This window comes from Salvelinus namaycush, chromosome 3 (genome assembly GCF_016432855.1).
Source record: "Salvelinus namaycush isolate Seneca chromosome 3, SaNama_1.0, whole genome shotgun sequence".
NCBI classification, from domain to species: Eukaryota; Metazoa; Chordata; class Actinopteri; order Salmoniformes; family Salmonidae; genus Salvelinus; species Salvelinus namaycush.
Window position 1 is genome coordinate 41,571,978 of NC_052309.1, and position 16,173 is coordinate 41,588,150.

At 43.5% G+C, this 16,173-nt stretch overlaps 1 protein-coding gene across 4 annotated transcripts; it reads right to left on the bottom strand.

Moving 5' to 3' along the window:
- Positions 1–5,387: 5,387 nt before the first annotated feature.
- LOC120031457 (heterogeneous nuclear ribonucleoprotein L-like) lies at positions 5,388–14,221 on the bottom strand. 4 transcript variants are annotated; one of them, XM_038977251.1, is made up of 14 exons: positions 14,135–14,221; positions 12,761–12,879; positions 12,391–12,628; positions 12,195–12,280; positions 11,782–11,878; positions 11,597–11,669; positions 7,944–7,979; positions 7,562–7,630; positions 7,142–7,422; positions 6,865–6,986; positions 6,538–6,739; positions 6,361–6,418; positions 6,135–6,230; positions 5,388–5,782 (listed from the first exon to the last, which is right to left on the bottom strand). In XM_038977251.1, the coding sequence occupies exons 1-14, from the start codon at positions 14,213–14,215 to the stop codon at positions 5,724–5,726; spliced, it is 1,617 nt and encodes a 538-aa protein (XP_038833179.1). In that variant the 5' UTR covers positions 14,216–14,221; the 3' UTR covers positions 5,388–5,723. The 4 variants fall into 4 exon arrangements, with proteins under 4 accessions (XP_038833179.1, XP_038833163.1, XP_038833172.1 ...); XM_038977235.1 differs by having other exon boundaries at positions 6,087–6,230; XM_038977244.1 differs by having other exon boundaries at positions 6,135–6,242.
- Positions 14,222–16,173: the final 1,952 nt, after the last annotated feature.

Below are 16,173 nucleotides of genomic sequence, written 5' to 3' on the forward strand. Positions count from 1 at the left end.
GGCAGCGTGAGTGAAGGAGGCTTTGTTGCGAAATAGGAAGCCAATTCTAGATTTAATTTTGGATTGGAGATGCCTAATATGAGTCTGGAAGGGGAGTTTACAGTCTAGCCAGACACCTATATATATTGATGAACTGTTTAACACATTTTTCTTAAGATCGGATCGAATACCTGTCAAGTACCCCACTGGAATGGTAAGTTACTATGCACTGTGCTGCACTTAACAATGCTCTGAAGTCTATTTTCCCCCGATTTGAAGCAGCTTTGCCTGAACCAAAGCGAGGCCAGCACCACAAATTGCAGCCAAGAGATTGGGTGGTCATGAAGGACGTCCGCAGAAAGACTTGGCACCAACAGCGCTGGACTGGTCCATTCAAGTTGCTTCTGATGACCCAGACAGTGGTGAAGGTTGTAGAGATGTCTAAGTGGGTTCACAGCAGCCATTGCAGCTGTTGAATGGGTCCTGGGAGGAGCTGAACAGCACAGAGTGAGAAGTGGCCACAATTCAAACTGAAGTATACAGCACCAGCATAGTCCCACGGCAGGACTTAAATAACAGCCGCTCCAGCTCGAGCCAACGGCAGGCCCAGGACGGGATCCAGCAAACAATAACCGCCTCATTGCTAGAAGAAGCAGGAGGTCACTGCTGAACCATGGCAATGTGGACAATGTCAACGTGATGATTGTCCTCTTTGTACAGATGAAGAGTGTACTCCTATGTAACTGTTTAAATGATTTGTAACTGTTTAAATTATGTGTAACTGTTTAAATGATTCCCTTAAGAATGTTTTGCAGAATTTTGAAGGGGGGGGGACTCAGTGGCTCAACGGAAGCCATTTACAAAGATAATGTACTAGTGTAAGACAGCCCTCTCCTACAATGCTTTATATTTTGCTTGGTTGAACTTCTGCTTAGATTATGACATAATTGGCTTACATGATGAATTATTACTTACATGCTTACTTGTAATTTTGTATTAGGTTGAGATTAGTCTCAAAGGGGAGGAATATGGTGGAACAAATACAAACTCTGTTATGCTCATGCACTGTATGAGCTTTAAACCTGTACATGTCCACTGTCTGTTTCTCTCATGTAAAAAGAAGCCAGTGTTTTTCCTCTCTTGTTTCTGAGTAACTTAGTCATGCGGCCAAAGACAAAGGGCTGTCTGAGAGTGACCAGTTTTTGGTCCATCCTGTTCTATTTGTATGTTTCAAGCGCACAGCTGTGTGGAGATATAAAGAGAACAGAGCCTAGCTTGAGCAGCAGTGACAATTCTATCAGCAGAAAGGAGTAACACAACTGACATTATCACTTGTTTGATCGCTATGTTCCCATCATGATCTCACACACCTGCTAAACTGCCATGTAGACAAAGGTTATAAACGCTGAGACCCAACTCTTGTTCGTTGGGCTCTTAACTCTGCACCTTTTGAGTGATTGTTAACTGCTCCAGAATTGCAATTCTTATAATAAAAGGTTGTTGTTTGAAGAATCTACAGTCTCTCTTCCTTTCTGGTTAGAATTTCCACGACAGTTCTTTGAAATTCTTCATCTGTGCTTGTTTGAGCCATCTTGCACTCCAGGCACGCTCAAACACTCAAAGTATTTGAAAGAAAACAAATGCTGTTTTAACCCAGGTCTTACACCAGTGAAAATAATTTCAAAATACTAATAAACTGTTCAAGACCATTCTGTTGGCATTTCTGTGATGTTTACGTCATGTGTTATGACTACATCTGGCTCTTGGCTGAATCGTCCAACAACCACTACAGCCATGTTATATAAGGTAATGCATGCATAAACCAAGCTTTAGATACCTCAGTATGTCCTTCACTTTATCACCACCACTTTTCTTTTACAACCTACAACATGCTTCTCTGACAAATTTTCCTGGGGTAACATCATTTGACACACAGCTTCATCTTCACACATTTTTAGTTGATCACTGGCAGTGTGCTAAACGATCAATGTAATATAATAATATATGTGATTTAGCAGATGCTTTAATCCAGAGCATGCATCCATTTTCTTATTGGTGGCACCAGCGGCAATTGAACCCACGGGCCACGACGCTAGCGTTGCAAGCGCAATGCTCTACCAACTGAGCCACACAGGTCAAACAGTTTACGCCAGGTGTTCCCAAACTTTTTTGGCCCACGACCACATTTTGATATCTGAAAATTCTTGCGATCCCACCCATATTTGGGGCTATGGCAGTCAATTAAAAAACATTCTAACAGTATTTCTGATTATCTTTTCAACTCACCATCACATACTTTTAATGTGGGGCAGTCAATTGCAAATTAGTCTGACATAATGTCTCCTATCTCACCACCACTAATGAGATTTGTGTACTTGATGCATGTCGTGTCGGAGCTTCTCAAAGTCATGGGGCGTGGTCGACAGTGCGCAACTAATTTCTGCTGTCACATCCAACCTAGATCGATATTTGGTTTTAGAGCACTGAATCCAGCTTCACACAGATATGAGGTGGCGAAGAGTAGCCTACCATGAGTTTTATGGTGCATTCAAGACAACTGGGAACTCTGAAAAATACAAGGTAAAATCATGATGTCAGTGATCTTTAGGTCAAAAAGTCAGAGCTAAGAGGCCCGAGTTCTCAAATTGGAATTCTGAGTTGGATGACCTTTCAAAACGATGTTTCCAAGTCAGAGCTCATTTCCTTCCGAGTTCCCAGTTGTCTTGAGCGCACTGAAGTCTGAGATTTCAGGGTATTCCCTTTGAGTCCCTTTGGCCTGCCCGCCATCCCATGGTAGACGGAGCACCATCTGTGCAAAAGCCCACAATTTGATCCATTTATGGAATTGCCATTTCATGACTGGGAATCGTGAGACAGAACAATATGTCCTCGTGAATAGCAGTATAGCGAACAAAAGTCAATGCATGGGCATCTCGGCCCTCACAGCTAACGCCCATTTGGAGAGCATAAGCTAGGGAGTTTGAGTCATTCAGTCAAAGTTTCCTCATGCTTGCTACAATAGCATTAAGTCTTTGTTTAACGGTGTTATCTGACAAAGGTATTGATGTGAGTTTCTGTGCCTTTACCTCCCCACATATTGTTTTCACCATATCAATTGCTCCGGTAATATCAAAATCTCTGCAATAGTATGCGCTTTCATAGCGTAGCGAGCCTAGCCATTCACCATGAGAATGATTCTATTGCAACAGTCAAGTGCGTCTTTTTCCCATGATGCTCTCTGGTAGAATTTTATATTTGAATAATTTTCATTTAGATTTAAGGTTGACCACATTACAATGATTTTGAGATACAAAGACGATATATATTTTTTGTGTATATATAGGTCTATAAATTTGTTTCCTTTAAAAAAACAAATTATCCCGTTATCCCATTTTCATTTCAGGCGAACCCACATGGAGTCGCGATCCCTAGCTTGGAAACCGCTAGTGTAATTCGTCACCATTACCAAACAAAATTATGTTCTTCTGTGTTCCCAGGTGACGGTGACAGACTACGTTTCCATGCTGTCATATTGTGTTAGCCTCATTTATTAGTTTCAACTTAAAGACAACCTAAACACTGGTACTTTAGGCCATTTCATGTATCTGATGCTTGGATATTGTCTTTTCACATTGCCCTTTCCAACACTGTTCTAACTATGGTGGATGCGTAACCAGGCTACCCCAATGCAGCTCGGCTTGGCCCTAAAGTGTGAACCAGGCATACATGTCTCTCTCTATTCCCTTTGCTCTGCACCAGCACTCAGGGGCTGCACAGGGTACCCTGTGGGTAAGGCTACCTTCCTGGCAACCGCCTGGCATTTGACATCACCACCACCCTGGAGCAGGGTGCCCGCAACTAGGGCTGTTTTAACTACCCCAACCCCATCATGCTTCTACTACGAAGACTGTGAGACTATGTCCTTGAACAAAGCCTGTTTTGAAATGGTTACATTTTGCAAAGACAAGTTTTGACCATTAACCTAAATCTGAACTGAACTACTTACCACTGTGGCCCTCTACATGTCCTCTGTTTTGTATCTGTCTGCAGTGTTCTATCTTTTCTCGAGGACATCAATCTCATCTCTTGTCCTGCTTTTGTTAACTGATTTATTTTATTTTATACATGACTGAATTGCTGCCCATATAATACAGTATTGATATAATACAGTCTCTATTTGTTACACTACAGCTAGGTGGAGGAGCTTACTTGAAAGATCACATCTGCCTCTACACTCAAGAGGTGCTGCTGATGTACAACAGCCTCAACTACAGGTGACGGAGTTGCACTGGAAAACACACAGGAGGACCCAAATGTATAATTTTAGTATATTAGAACAAGGTTGGTGTGATAAATGCTACCAACAGAGATGCATATTTGTTGGACTCCCCCTGGTTTCTCTGTCTATCCCAGAGGACACTGGTTTGGATGTTTGAAGACATGGACAAATGTCAATGTCACTGAGGAAGGATTTGTGGTCACGCATGGCACTACAAACAAGATTTGGTAACACTCCATATAATCAGAATACTCTTCCCATTCTTTCACTCTATTGTCTGCGTAATGCTGTGAATTATTCTGATTGTACTAAGGTGCATCTTTATGAGTCTTGGCATAGTTTCTACCCGGCTCATTTGTGCTGTATAGCCTGAACTCATGTGGTATTTGTTAATACCAAACCTTGAGTTGGCTATACAGCACTAACAGGCTACATACTGATCACTGACTGGTGTGGTGCAGTTGGATGTGTGTCAGGGGAAACGCTCCCTGTGTCAACATGGCGGCTCAGATCCTGGAAGCACCAGACTTACTTTGTCAAAGTCTCAAACAAGGGTTTAGGGTTCTGTGTTACATGTGTATAGGTTCTACTTTAGAATGTGTGCACTCAAAGTCTGATTGCATGTTAATTAGATATGGCCTTGCATTCTTTAGGGGTATGAATTCGAGTACATACTGTGACTATGCATTGCGGTTTATACTCCACATGCATGGATTCCCGTTGGACCACACCAGAGGCCTGTTCTACATGCTGGTAAGTCTGGTCCCTGGGTTGTTCCAAATAGTTATCTTTAACTTCCATAGTGTTTGCTATCCTCTGATTTTACTAATTTGCATGTCTTTTACAAGTTGTGTGCTATTCAAACAGTTCAATTAAACAGTACCCTATTCAGTGCACAACTTGCTCTAGTCAAAAGTAGTGCACTAAATAGGGTGCCATTTGGGATGCATCCTTGGACTCAAATAGAATATATATATATATAATAATTTCCTTCCTCCAGATGACCCTGGCCACCATCACCATAGTAGGAATCCTCTTCTGCTTCATTGTGTATACCTGCTGTGGTCCAGGCTTGAAGAACCTGTTTAAGGCCTTATATCTACTAACTGAAAAGGAAAGATCACAGCCCTATAGTTCATCATTCACTTTATTAAAACAGACAGGCCGTATTAACATGGAATTTTTTATTTAATTCAGAATAGGAGCGGTTCTTCCTTCCAAGGTCTAATGTACAGAACAAATCAAATTCAACAAGTCAAAAAAAAAAAAAGATTCTACATCAAACAATACACTCACTGGTACAAAATCTTGTCCGCAATATTATCACTTAAGTTAAAGGAAAACACTTGTCGGTCTCATACATTTTGTTTCTGATTCATACAGGGGACTTGTAGTGAAGATGTGAATGCAATATACACTATGCATGGACACAGAGCATTACAGATTGGAGGGGTCAGAGTTCTTCCTAGTTAGCATGCTGCGCGGTTGAGAAACACAGCTTCAGTGTGTAAGGGTACGGACCACCTGGAAGAAAGGGGAGGGTGAGGTTAGCCAACTGGAAAGATTGTGTCGGTCCGGAATAATACATGAACTAGTCTGGGGTGGATTCCCAAAAACAAAGAATCTTTAGCATTAAGATCATAGTTCCTACATTTACACTTGAGCCAATATCTGCAGCGTTTACCATGAGTTTGATCTCTGCGAACATAGTCGGTAGGGTAGTACCGTGGCTTTGAATGAATCCTGGCCTTAAGGTGATCTTAGTGCTGAAGATGATCATGTTTTTGGGAAAGTCACTCCTGAAGGACAGACTAGTGTATTTGCTCACCGTTGGTATCATTAGCGGTGGTGTTGTTATCGCAGTCGGAGTACTTACTGGGGTTCTTCATCTGGTAGTGGTTCATCATGGCCAGAGCCTCCATGGAATCGTTTATAGACTCCCACTCCAGCAGCCCGGATGAGCTCCTCTCACCTGTCGCGCCACCCGAGGCGAGACACACACATTCCAATTTATTGACACTGCAACACCTGACCCATGGGAATTCACTCTAATTTAAAGACCAGAAAACACTATTCATGCAAATAAAGTTCATATCACTCACTCTTTCCGGTGAAGAGTTTGATATTGGATGGGATCTTCACACCAAGTTCCTCACAGACCTGAAAGGATCACCCCCCCACACAAACTAGGTAAGTAAACTTGTAACGTTCAACTTTCAAAGAAAACCAACAACCCAATCCAAAGCTCCCAGCCCCCGAATCCTCCCCAGTTGTCTTACCCCATTGAAGACCTCCACAGAGATGTCAGGCTGCCCGTTGAAGAAGTGCAGGACGTTGCTGGGGTGCTGGATGCGGTTCTTTGCCGCCTGCTCCGGGGAGGTGAAGCGGTTGTTGCGGGAGCCGTGGAAGTCCTTGAAGCTGCTGGAGCCGTCCTCCAGTTCGTAGGACTGACCAGGCATGATGGCCTGCTGCTTGGACACACTGTGGACATTGGATGGACAACACTAGTCTCTGTGTACATTAACACCACAAACCTGTGACGCGTCTGTTACTAGTCAGTTTCTTTGGATGTCAATGTGTATGCAGAGTTTGAAAGCAGCACTGACCAGACGTTGAGCTTCTGTCCAAACAGGAAGTTGTTGTTGAGGTGGCTGATGGCACGGTCCACAGCGTAGCAGTCGCCCATCTCCACCATGGCTGCCCCCGGCTTACTCTTCATGAACTTCACCTGAGGACGGAGGGGGACAGGGTTCAGAAACACTACCCTACCACCCACCAACATGGCCACAGAACAGATTTTTCACCAGTCTACACCCCCAGCAAGAACATGAACAGTCTATAACCTCTGCCTCAGTAATACACTGCTCCCCTGTCTGGACTCACCCGCTCCACGTTGCCGTAGAGACAGAAGACGTTGAAGACCTTGTCGGCGTTGATCTTCGCGGGCTCCAGGCCGTACACCATGACAACAGGGGAGTCAGCGTGGGCGGTGTAGTCACCGGGGGGAGGTGGGCCATGTCCGTACCCAGGTCCCCCGTAGCTTCCACCACGTCCGCGGCCACGCCCTCCCATTGGAGGCCCCATGCGGCGCCCGCTCTCATAGTGAGGAGGGGGCCCGTAGCCACTTTCATCATGGTAGCCGTGATAAGCACCAGTCTGCCCGCCTTGTGAGAGGAATGGATACACAGAAAGGTGGTTACTGGGCAAACCGATTCAAATAGTCACTCGAGTCCTTCTAGACATCCCAACTCCGAGTTGAACTGTGACGCTTTTAGTACAATGAACTTCTCTGCCTATACTTACCATACTCTGGAGGGTGGTCTCCTAATAAAGCTGGCGGCCTCGCACGCTTGTTGGGGTTGGCATTGGGATCTGAGAGCAAGAAATAGCAATAAAGTTAGCCCCTGAATGCTGATTTGACAGTGTATCAAAAGGGGCACAGCGACAAACTATGGGGCAGTGTTGTGATTAACATGCACGAGAAGCTGGGTTAAGATATTTACTGTCTTAAAACCATACGTTACAAGCTTATGCAGGCCCTCATACTATTTGTTACCATAACTAAAACAAAACGTAACATACTGGAGATTTGTATGAGGATTTAACAGCAGCATAGCAAATGGAACAGAGTCACACTAATGTATTCCATTATTGCTCAATCATTATCATACAAACTCACACACACCTTGTGAATTGTTCCAATTGCCTTCAGCGTCAGCATCTGTGCAGGTACATACACACGTCAAAACCAAAACAAATCACGTACAAACTTAAACTATAAACAAATTTTCAATCAAAAGCAAGAATCTCAAATTAACGTTTAATCAGTAACATGTTGCAAAAAATAAAATGACATCTAGGAAAAACTAGAAGCCCTGACAAATAAAGTAATTCAAACACTAACGGGCTACATGTATTAAGATCTGTTTAATTTTTATTAAATCAGAACAATTCTATTAAAATGTAGTCATAACATTGGTTAAAAGTAGCAGCCCTTTCCCCCAGTTAGTAGTAATGCGATATAGCACTAATAATACATTGAATAACACTTAGTAGCTAAGCTTAATGTTTATTTGATTCTAGCATGACTCGAGTTTCATAGCCTGACAAATGCATAGCACCCCACCCATGGACAACAGTCTGAAAAGCATTTGACAACATGGCCTGGAATTTTATATGTGTGAATGAATATATTACATTGGCTAGCTATAATATAGAGCAACAACCAGATACATTTCCTCAAATGTCCAGTGAATTGTGATTTTAGAAACTACTTTAACTTATACATCTAACAGTGGTCTGCATCAAAATATGAAAAACTAGAAATTCAATTCCATATTCCCCTTTTCATAGAAGTTGCTGTGAGACTACACATTTCTAAAGCAATATTACAGAGGACAGCCTAAAGAGCACTAGCAGCAATCTCAGTGAGGAGATTCCAGAACTAATTTGTTAAGTCAACGATTCACATATGGGGTTGACAAAGTCAATCACAACAAGCAGACATTTACATTTCAATCATTCTCTATGACCTGGTCAGTCACGTCTCTTTACATGTACTTACAGCACCAGACACGGAGAACACAGGATGCAGAAGGCTGGTAGGGGGCACTCGTCAGTAAGGATCCTACCCACCAAACCTGTGACTCCAGCTTCAACTCACTGTTTCCACATTTCCCCACCAGAGAAAGAGTATACACCAATCTTCCACGCTTCGCTCCAAGTTGGTTGCTTTGTTTTTAAGTGTTGCCATTTGAGGCACATTTCCAGCTTACCGTGCTTTGACCGCAAAGCCAGAGGACATTTGCACCGTTTGAGGCGTGTCTTGTCGTCAGACACAGAGCCAAACCTGCATCACACGGGAGGCGTTAAGAGGCATCACTACAGGCCAGTTCAGAAGGGAAAAAAACAACGTAGTAGAATCAACACAAGAACAGCACAGAGAGAAGAGGGGGGAGGGTACAAGGGAAAAAACAGAGCACCCAAGTCCATCAATGCAGAGAAGTTTGGGAAATGCTGATTTTTTCTATCAGTTTGGCTCTGTGCTTGTATGCTTGGCGGGTGTTTGATGCTTGTGTCTTCGTGGTCCCCGTTTGGGTTTTGTGCAGTGCGTCTTCTCATGTAAGGGGCCGCAGAGTGTGCTGCTTGTTTTTTTTGTACAATGGATGTGGTCCCCCCATGGCGAAGTGAGGCATCTAGTGCTTGGCAGTAAATTCATCTGGAATGGCATTGTCTGCGTGGTGGTGTGTTGTCATGGCGATTCAACTTGGTGTGTTGTTGCCGTGAGTATTCAGCTCGGTGGTGTGTTGTTCAGCACAAGAGGGGAGAATGATATCAAAAGGAAGCCCACACACCCAAGTCAAGAGACGGGACGGCATAGGGGTAGTTTGAGAAAAAGTGTTCCCGCTGCCTCTGTATATTGTCTCAGTATGTAGTGTCATCTGTTCCCTTCTCGGGCTGTTAAGTGTGTTTTGAAAACTCCTCTGTTGCTCGCTGAGTGGTTGGTGTCTGACAGTCGGATCCCGAGGGCTGGGAGGAGTGGCCTTATCGGCCACACACCAGACTCCTGCCCCCATCAAACAAAATGTGTTGTGTCAATAGGTGAGATCTTCAGCGTTCTGGAGATGGGATATGCTGTACTTGTAAGAGGAGGATGGATGGATATCAATCTATCAGATCAGTCTGTGGTGGTGGATAATGCTGGGTGTCTGCTCACAGACTCTTGGGAGTCTCAGGCCCTCACCATGATCAAAACAGGATGGCTATTTTCCCCAAACCAAAAGTGGGATAAAAAGAGGAACATGGTTTTCTTTGCAGAAGTGGAGAGAGTGGTGGTGGAAATTTGGATTAGGAAGAAAATCAGGTTGTGTGAATTCCAGTGTCTGCTGCCCCCATTGTGTCCGATGTTAACCGAGGAACTGGTTGGTTTGGAATGCCTGTGGGTGGGTGCTGTTGTAGCTGATGTGTCTTAAGCTACAGCATGTGTCTGCTTAGGGCTGTAGGTGAGTCTGTATGACTGTGCACAGTGACACGAGGAGCAGCGCCGGCTGCACTTAACAGGGGCTGTCTAAACACTACCGTTATTTTTTCTCTCTTACACCTCATGAGTGTCAAATGTCTGAAATGAAGATGTGGCCATGGTGTGGATGAAACTACTAAGACCAGTACGCATCGTGGCTAAAATATGAGAATCTGATAGTCAAGTGGACTACCACCTCAAATAAAAATGTGTTCCCTTTTGCATAAAGGGATCAGGGCATACAGCTAGAAGCAAGGCAAATGGCATACTGCTATTTCACTGTGTCCCATTGGATGGCAAATATTATGCGCTGTAAGAGGTTAAACTAAGAGAGCAATGTTAGATGAATGTATCTACCAAGCTTCATAAATTACTGGAACACCATGATTTTATTTTGGCACTCATGGCAGCACACCATATACAAATGGAGAGAAGGCCACAAGAAACCCTGCCTGGATTCAAAACAGCCATCCACAAATAGTCAGAATGAACAACTGATTGACAGGTCGTAAACTGGACTTCTTGAAAGTTCCAGGAATACCATGGATTCCTTTAACACTCGCCTCTGCAATGTTACCATAGAGATTCCTAATGAAATAAACATTTGACTTAAAGGCCACCCCAAAGGCAGGGAAACCTGGTCCATGAGAGCTACAGGGTCAGAGGTTGCTAACACACCCTGGCTGGAACAAAAACCTACAGACACTTTAGCCCCAAGGAACAGATTTGAATGTCAAAGCCTGACTTTAGCCATGATTGGTCAAACTAAAAGAACCATAAGTGTTATTTTTCAACAACAAAAAATCTCCAATATGGTTTTGGGATTAATGGGTGCAGGGGCATTCCAAGCAGGACACCTAGAGTGTAACACGGTGCTTGGGTGCAGACAGGAGCTTGACGTGTGGAAGTGAGGTGTGACACGCACTGCAGGGAATGTGAACCTGTGTGGCGAGACCCTAGGTGCTTCATTGTGACATAACGAGGCATTCATCAGTTTACCAAAGAATGCATGCAATGGTCTGAGATGCAGACGATTCACCATGCAGAAGCATGTGCTGCAAAATGGCTACCCCTCGAGGTCACTCCTTATGCCCTTACTGTCTGTCGTGTTGTGAGAGAGCGTGAGAACACGGGGTGATGCGTCACAGAAGTAGTGCCTCACCCGCGTCACTGCTCGTCGTGGCCAAAGTCACCATGGAGCAGGGCGTTCAAAGGCACTACGCCCGGAGGCCTGGGACCCTACCCATCCCACAATGCCATAAGAGCAGGAGGGGAAGAGAGAAGGGGATGGGGAGGGATGCGGGGCTGTGTTTTTTTACCTTGGCCACTCGGGTTGGGGTTTGTGTAGTCCCAGGTGTCCTGGTCATTTTTGAACACGTTGAGGCGGGTTGGCTGTAAAGAGGGACATTCGCGCATTTGATTATTTTGCCCATTGCAGTGTTCCTTCAGTGAAATGACCCCAGTGTTTAGATGGACTATACAAGATAAGCATGTAACCACTCACCTTGGCATACTCAATCTTCAGTGTGCAGCAGCCAGAGTAGATGTCTGCCCCATTTAGAGAGGCTTTCGCCCTCTGGGCACTTTGTACAGCATCAAATGTATGGGAAGTCATGGAAACTATGGGTAATAAATGCATACTATGCCTACTTTCCACATTCCATGTTTATCTTGTAATTCAAAGCTCTATTTACGAAACAATGAGCACTTGTTACACAATTCGATCTATGTCAAGCACAAATATTTACTAGCCACCACTTGCAAATGACAACAGTCAGTGGTGCTGACAGGAGCTTTAACTGTGGTGTGAAGTAAGGTTGTGTGGCAAGCGGTGGGGAATGTGAACCTGTGTGTGGTGACGAGATCCCCGGCACGATACGACATTTTCAACAATATGAGATTTTGAGCAAAGGATATTCCACCATGGCCTGAACTCCATTCTTCCTGAAGATGACAATCCTTTGGACGGGCCCGCAGTTGTTACAGACTGTGTACAGCACATCCTGCAGAGCAGAGACAAATGGTATGACTAACAATGCAATGCAGGGAGACAAACAATTGTGCCTTGTCACGGCAACGAAACAGCTGCCTTGTATAATAGTGGGTGTGTTACCGAGGTGATGGGGTAGATGGGGTTCATGATGGTGAGCAGCAGCACGTTATTGACGCTGCGCGAGTCGTCTGGGTCTCCGGGCCGGGAGATCTTCTGGCTGGTGGAGTAGTTGATGAAGGCGGGGTGCCCGGCAATGTAGACCTGGTTCTCGGCTGCATAGGTCACAGCATTGCAGGATCCATTCATGTCCTCATACTCCACCAGGGCCTGGCGCTTCTTGGGCATCATGACCACATAACTGTGAAGAGAATGGAAGATGGAATAATTTGGTTTCTATGCACTGCATAATAAACCTACAGGAACAAAAGACTTCACCAATGAATTTAGAATGGTGCAAAATAAAAATCTGGTCAAAGAAAAGGATAATTACCTTATGGTCCCGAACTCCTGCAGGGCTTCCACTAGATCTGCCTCCATGATGCCATCGACAAGGCCCCTGATGTGGACCACTGGGGAAGGGACTGTTTTATGGGGGTCATCATAGCCCTCCTTACAAACAAGACCAAAAAGTTGATTAGAGAAAACCAGTACAGATTACCAATGCAATATAGACATCCCCAGGGTGTGTGCTACCAATTAAAACCAACCTGTATTGATGACAGAGCGACACAGGAACCAACCAAGATTATAACACAAATCCAAGCTAGCTAAAGTAAACAATGACGGGGTTTGGCAAGCAACGAGTGTACTAAATAGAACACCACATCATAAACATAATTTAAAGGGTGGTGGGCTTTGTATAAAGTGCCTGATCTTCTTGAAAAGCCAATCCCGTGCATAAGTGAGTGGGATGGATGTCAGCCTGTGGATTGTTAGCTGGCTAACTAACTAAGTTAGGTAGAAAATACTCGGAAACAAGGACACAAAATGGGGTGGGTATAATTTGTAGAACGTTCCAACAGGAATCTGTACCAAAGACTTTGTAAATAACAAAGCTGCCAACAAGCAATGGATATAAAGTTGTATATCGGCAGAATAAGACACCAGGTAGGGAGTGGGCAATTTTGTTGAGTTTTTCCACTCACCACGTTTATTCAACAAACAACGCATACAAAGTAGCACGATCAATTCACCTTGCTAACTCGCTGCCAAATAGGCATAACTCACTACGTAGTTTATGCTTAATGTTTGTCCATTGGCTACCCGAGTGAGGACAGACATTTTTCGGAATAAATGTGGTGCGTGAAAAACTTTGAAATAGCCCACTCCCTACCCGGTACCTTATTCGGGCGCTATACAACTTTGTATGCGATGTTTGTTTGCAACCTTGTTATTTACGAAGTTTTTGGAACAGATTCCTGTTGGAACGTTCCACAAATTATACCCACCCCACGAAATGAATTAAGTTGTCACCAAGTATTCCCGCTTGGATATGGTGACTAAACTAACCTCCATCATACAACGCTAACTAACGTTCGGAACCTAGTTAGCTAACGCCTGCTATCCTCATTAGCCACACATCTTCGACGATAAAATCACGCAAGATAGCAATGTTGGCTACGTTTAATATAGTTTACAAAACTGCAGAAATACATTGCTAACTAGCTTAGCTAGAAAAAAAAATACCGGTTGTGCGGCTAGCTAGTTACCTTCAGCTAACGTTAGCTAGTTCCGTCTGGCTCAGGCTAGCTAGTGTTCAGCAATCATGTTGTTGCACACTCGAAGTTCCAAAATGCTGGGGGGGGGGATGTTTAACTGATGCATGCACTTTTCCTCCCCAACGAAGTCGCCAGTCAATACTTACCGTCGTCATCCCGTCTTCGGTTTTCTGTCTTTTCGTTGCTCTGCCACCCTCGTTGTAATAGCGACCTGCTGCGGCAGCCATGTTGTCTTCTTCTTCTATAATATTATGGCAAACATTATAGGTGCATGCCGCCACCTACTGTACTGGAGTGTGTTGTCACCGGGAGTACACTACACGATCTTGCCCCGATTTAGCTGTCCCAGACAAGTTTTTAAGATCGGAGACAAAATCACCATGTTGTTGCCTACTCGGGACGGGCGGCCGTCACCGACGCTCGTTAAATATGAGCGGGTCAGAGACGCAATCAGGGGGCTTCCGATCTCGTATGTGAGCAGTCCCACATGTCCCGATAGTTTCAAACATGTTTGATTTTATCGGACAAAAATCTGCAATGCTCTTGTGGTGTGAGATGTGCAACGACAAGTTTTGAAAACGGCGATCAGCAAAAGCCAAAGAGAGCTTGCCAGAGAAGAGGCCAGTGCAGCGGTCTAAGGCACTCAGTGCATGAGGCATCACTACAGTCCCTGGTTTGAATCCAGGCTGTATCATATCCGGCCGTGATTGGGAGTCCCATAGGGCGGCGCACAATTAACTCAGCATCGTCCCGGTTTGGCAGGGGTAGGCCGTCATTGTAAATAATAATTTGTTCTTAACTGACGTGCCTAGTTAAATAAAGGTTAAATAAAAAATTAAATAACCAAAGCATCAAATCGTTACAGCTCTGAAGTGCACAAGCAATGTTATTCAATTCAAAATGTTGGCTAGACATTTCAACTCTGTGTGGCAAGCGTAAATGTCTGACTGAAAACGTTAATGAGGCTGCTTTGATCCACAGCTCGTTGTAGCTACGTTAAATCTTATCACATCATTGTTTTAGCGAGACAACCTGCAATCGACAATCCTCATGATCCAAGTGAAGAACCTTGTAGTGTGTCATCCCCGTCTGTGCCACATCTTTTAGTGTTGGCAAGACAACAAAAAAATACAGGAAATACGGTCGTTTAATGTGAGAGGCTCAGTGACGTTAGGATTTTGATAGTCATGTAGTGTACACCCTGTTTAAATGTTTAAAGCACCAAACATTAGAGAAACTAAACCCTCCTATCTAATCGTGTACTACTTGTACTGCACCGACCCAGATGACTGATGATTGTCTAAAATAAATGGATAATAAGATGATAGATTGAACTGTATTGTTAGATTTCAGTGCAGCCTTTGAGGTTATTGATCATAATTTGTTATTGAAAAAACTCACTTGTTATGAGTTTACATAACCTGCCATCACATAGTTGGAGAGTTGATGGTAGAAGAGAATTTGACTTCTTCTCTTCTCGTCTTTTTAATAAACATTTGTTTGTTGAAAATGCCTAACCACTTGTATAATCTATTTGCATACACTTCAAACAGACATACATACCCCACCAGACACACCACTATGGGTTTCTTCACTGTACCCAAAACAAAAACAGATTTAATGCATCACTCAGTTATGTATAGAGCCATGCATTGTGGAATGATTTGCCACCAGAGGTTACTCAGGCAAAAAGCAAGCTTTAAAAATATATATTATATCACATCATCTTTTTTCTAAAGATCTAATTTAACTGTATATAAGAATATGAATATGTATGAATAGTGTGTAAATAGTATTTTTGTTGTCTCTTGTTGTCTTTCCAATATATAACTCTTATATGGTTGATTTTTTAAATGGTATATGATATATATATATATTTGAACCATAAACACAAATATTTGAATGTAGAAACCCTACCCATAGGCTGTTCATACAAAAACAACTTTTATTATCAGCAATTTTTGTCTTTGAGAAGAACATACAGCAAGACTTTTCCACTGATCATTTAAATTCCCAGTTAATCAACCATCTTTCAACAGCCAATATATACTGTAGCTTGTTGAATCGATTTGATCATGAGAGACATTCCTTCCCCTCTTCCAAATTGCTCCATTGTCAGAATATAAGGAAGCCCTAGTGCCCCTAACCACATTCGTAAACACATCGTTAATCATAATGTTGAACA

What these genes read in the sequence shown, in the direction of transcription:
- LOC120031457 (XM_038977226.1), bottom strand. Translation starts at nt 14,215, where the DNA reads ATGGCTGCCGCAGCAGGTCGCTATTACAACGAGGGTGGCAGAGCAACG. An exon ending in CCATCTACCCCATCACCTCG is followed by an intron (nt 12,281 to 12,390) that starts GTAACACACCCA and finishes TCTGCTCTGCAG; the next exon opens with GATGTGCTGTACACAGTCTG. An exon ending in TCTACGGCAACGTGGAGCGG is followed by an intron (nt 6,987 to 7,141) that starts GTGAGTCCAGAC and finishes CTCCGTCCTCAG; the next exon opens with GTGAAGTTCATGAAGAGTAA.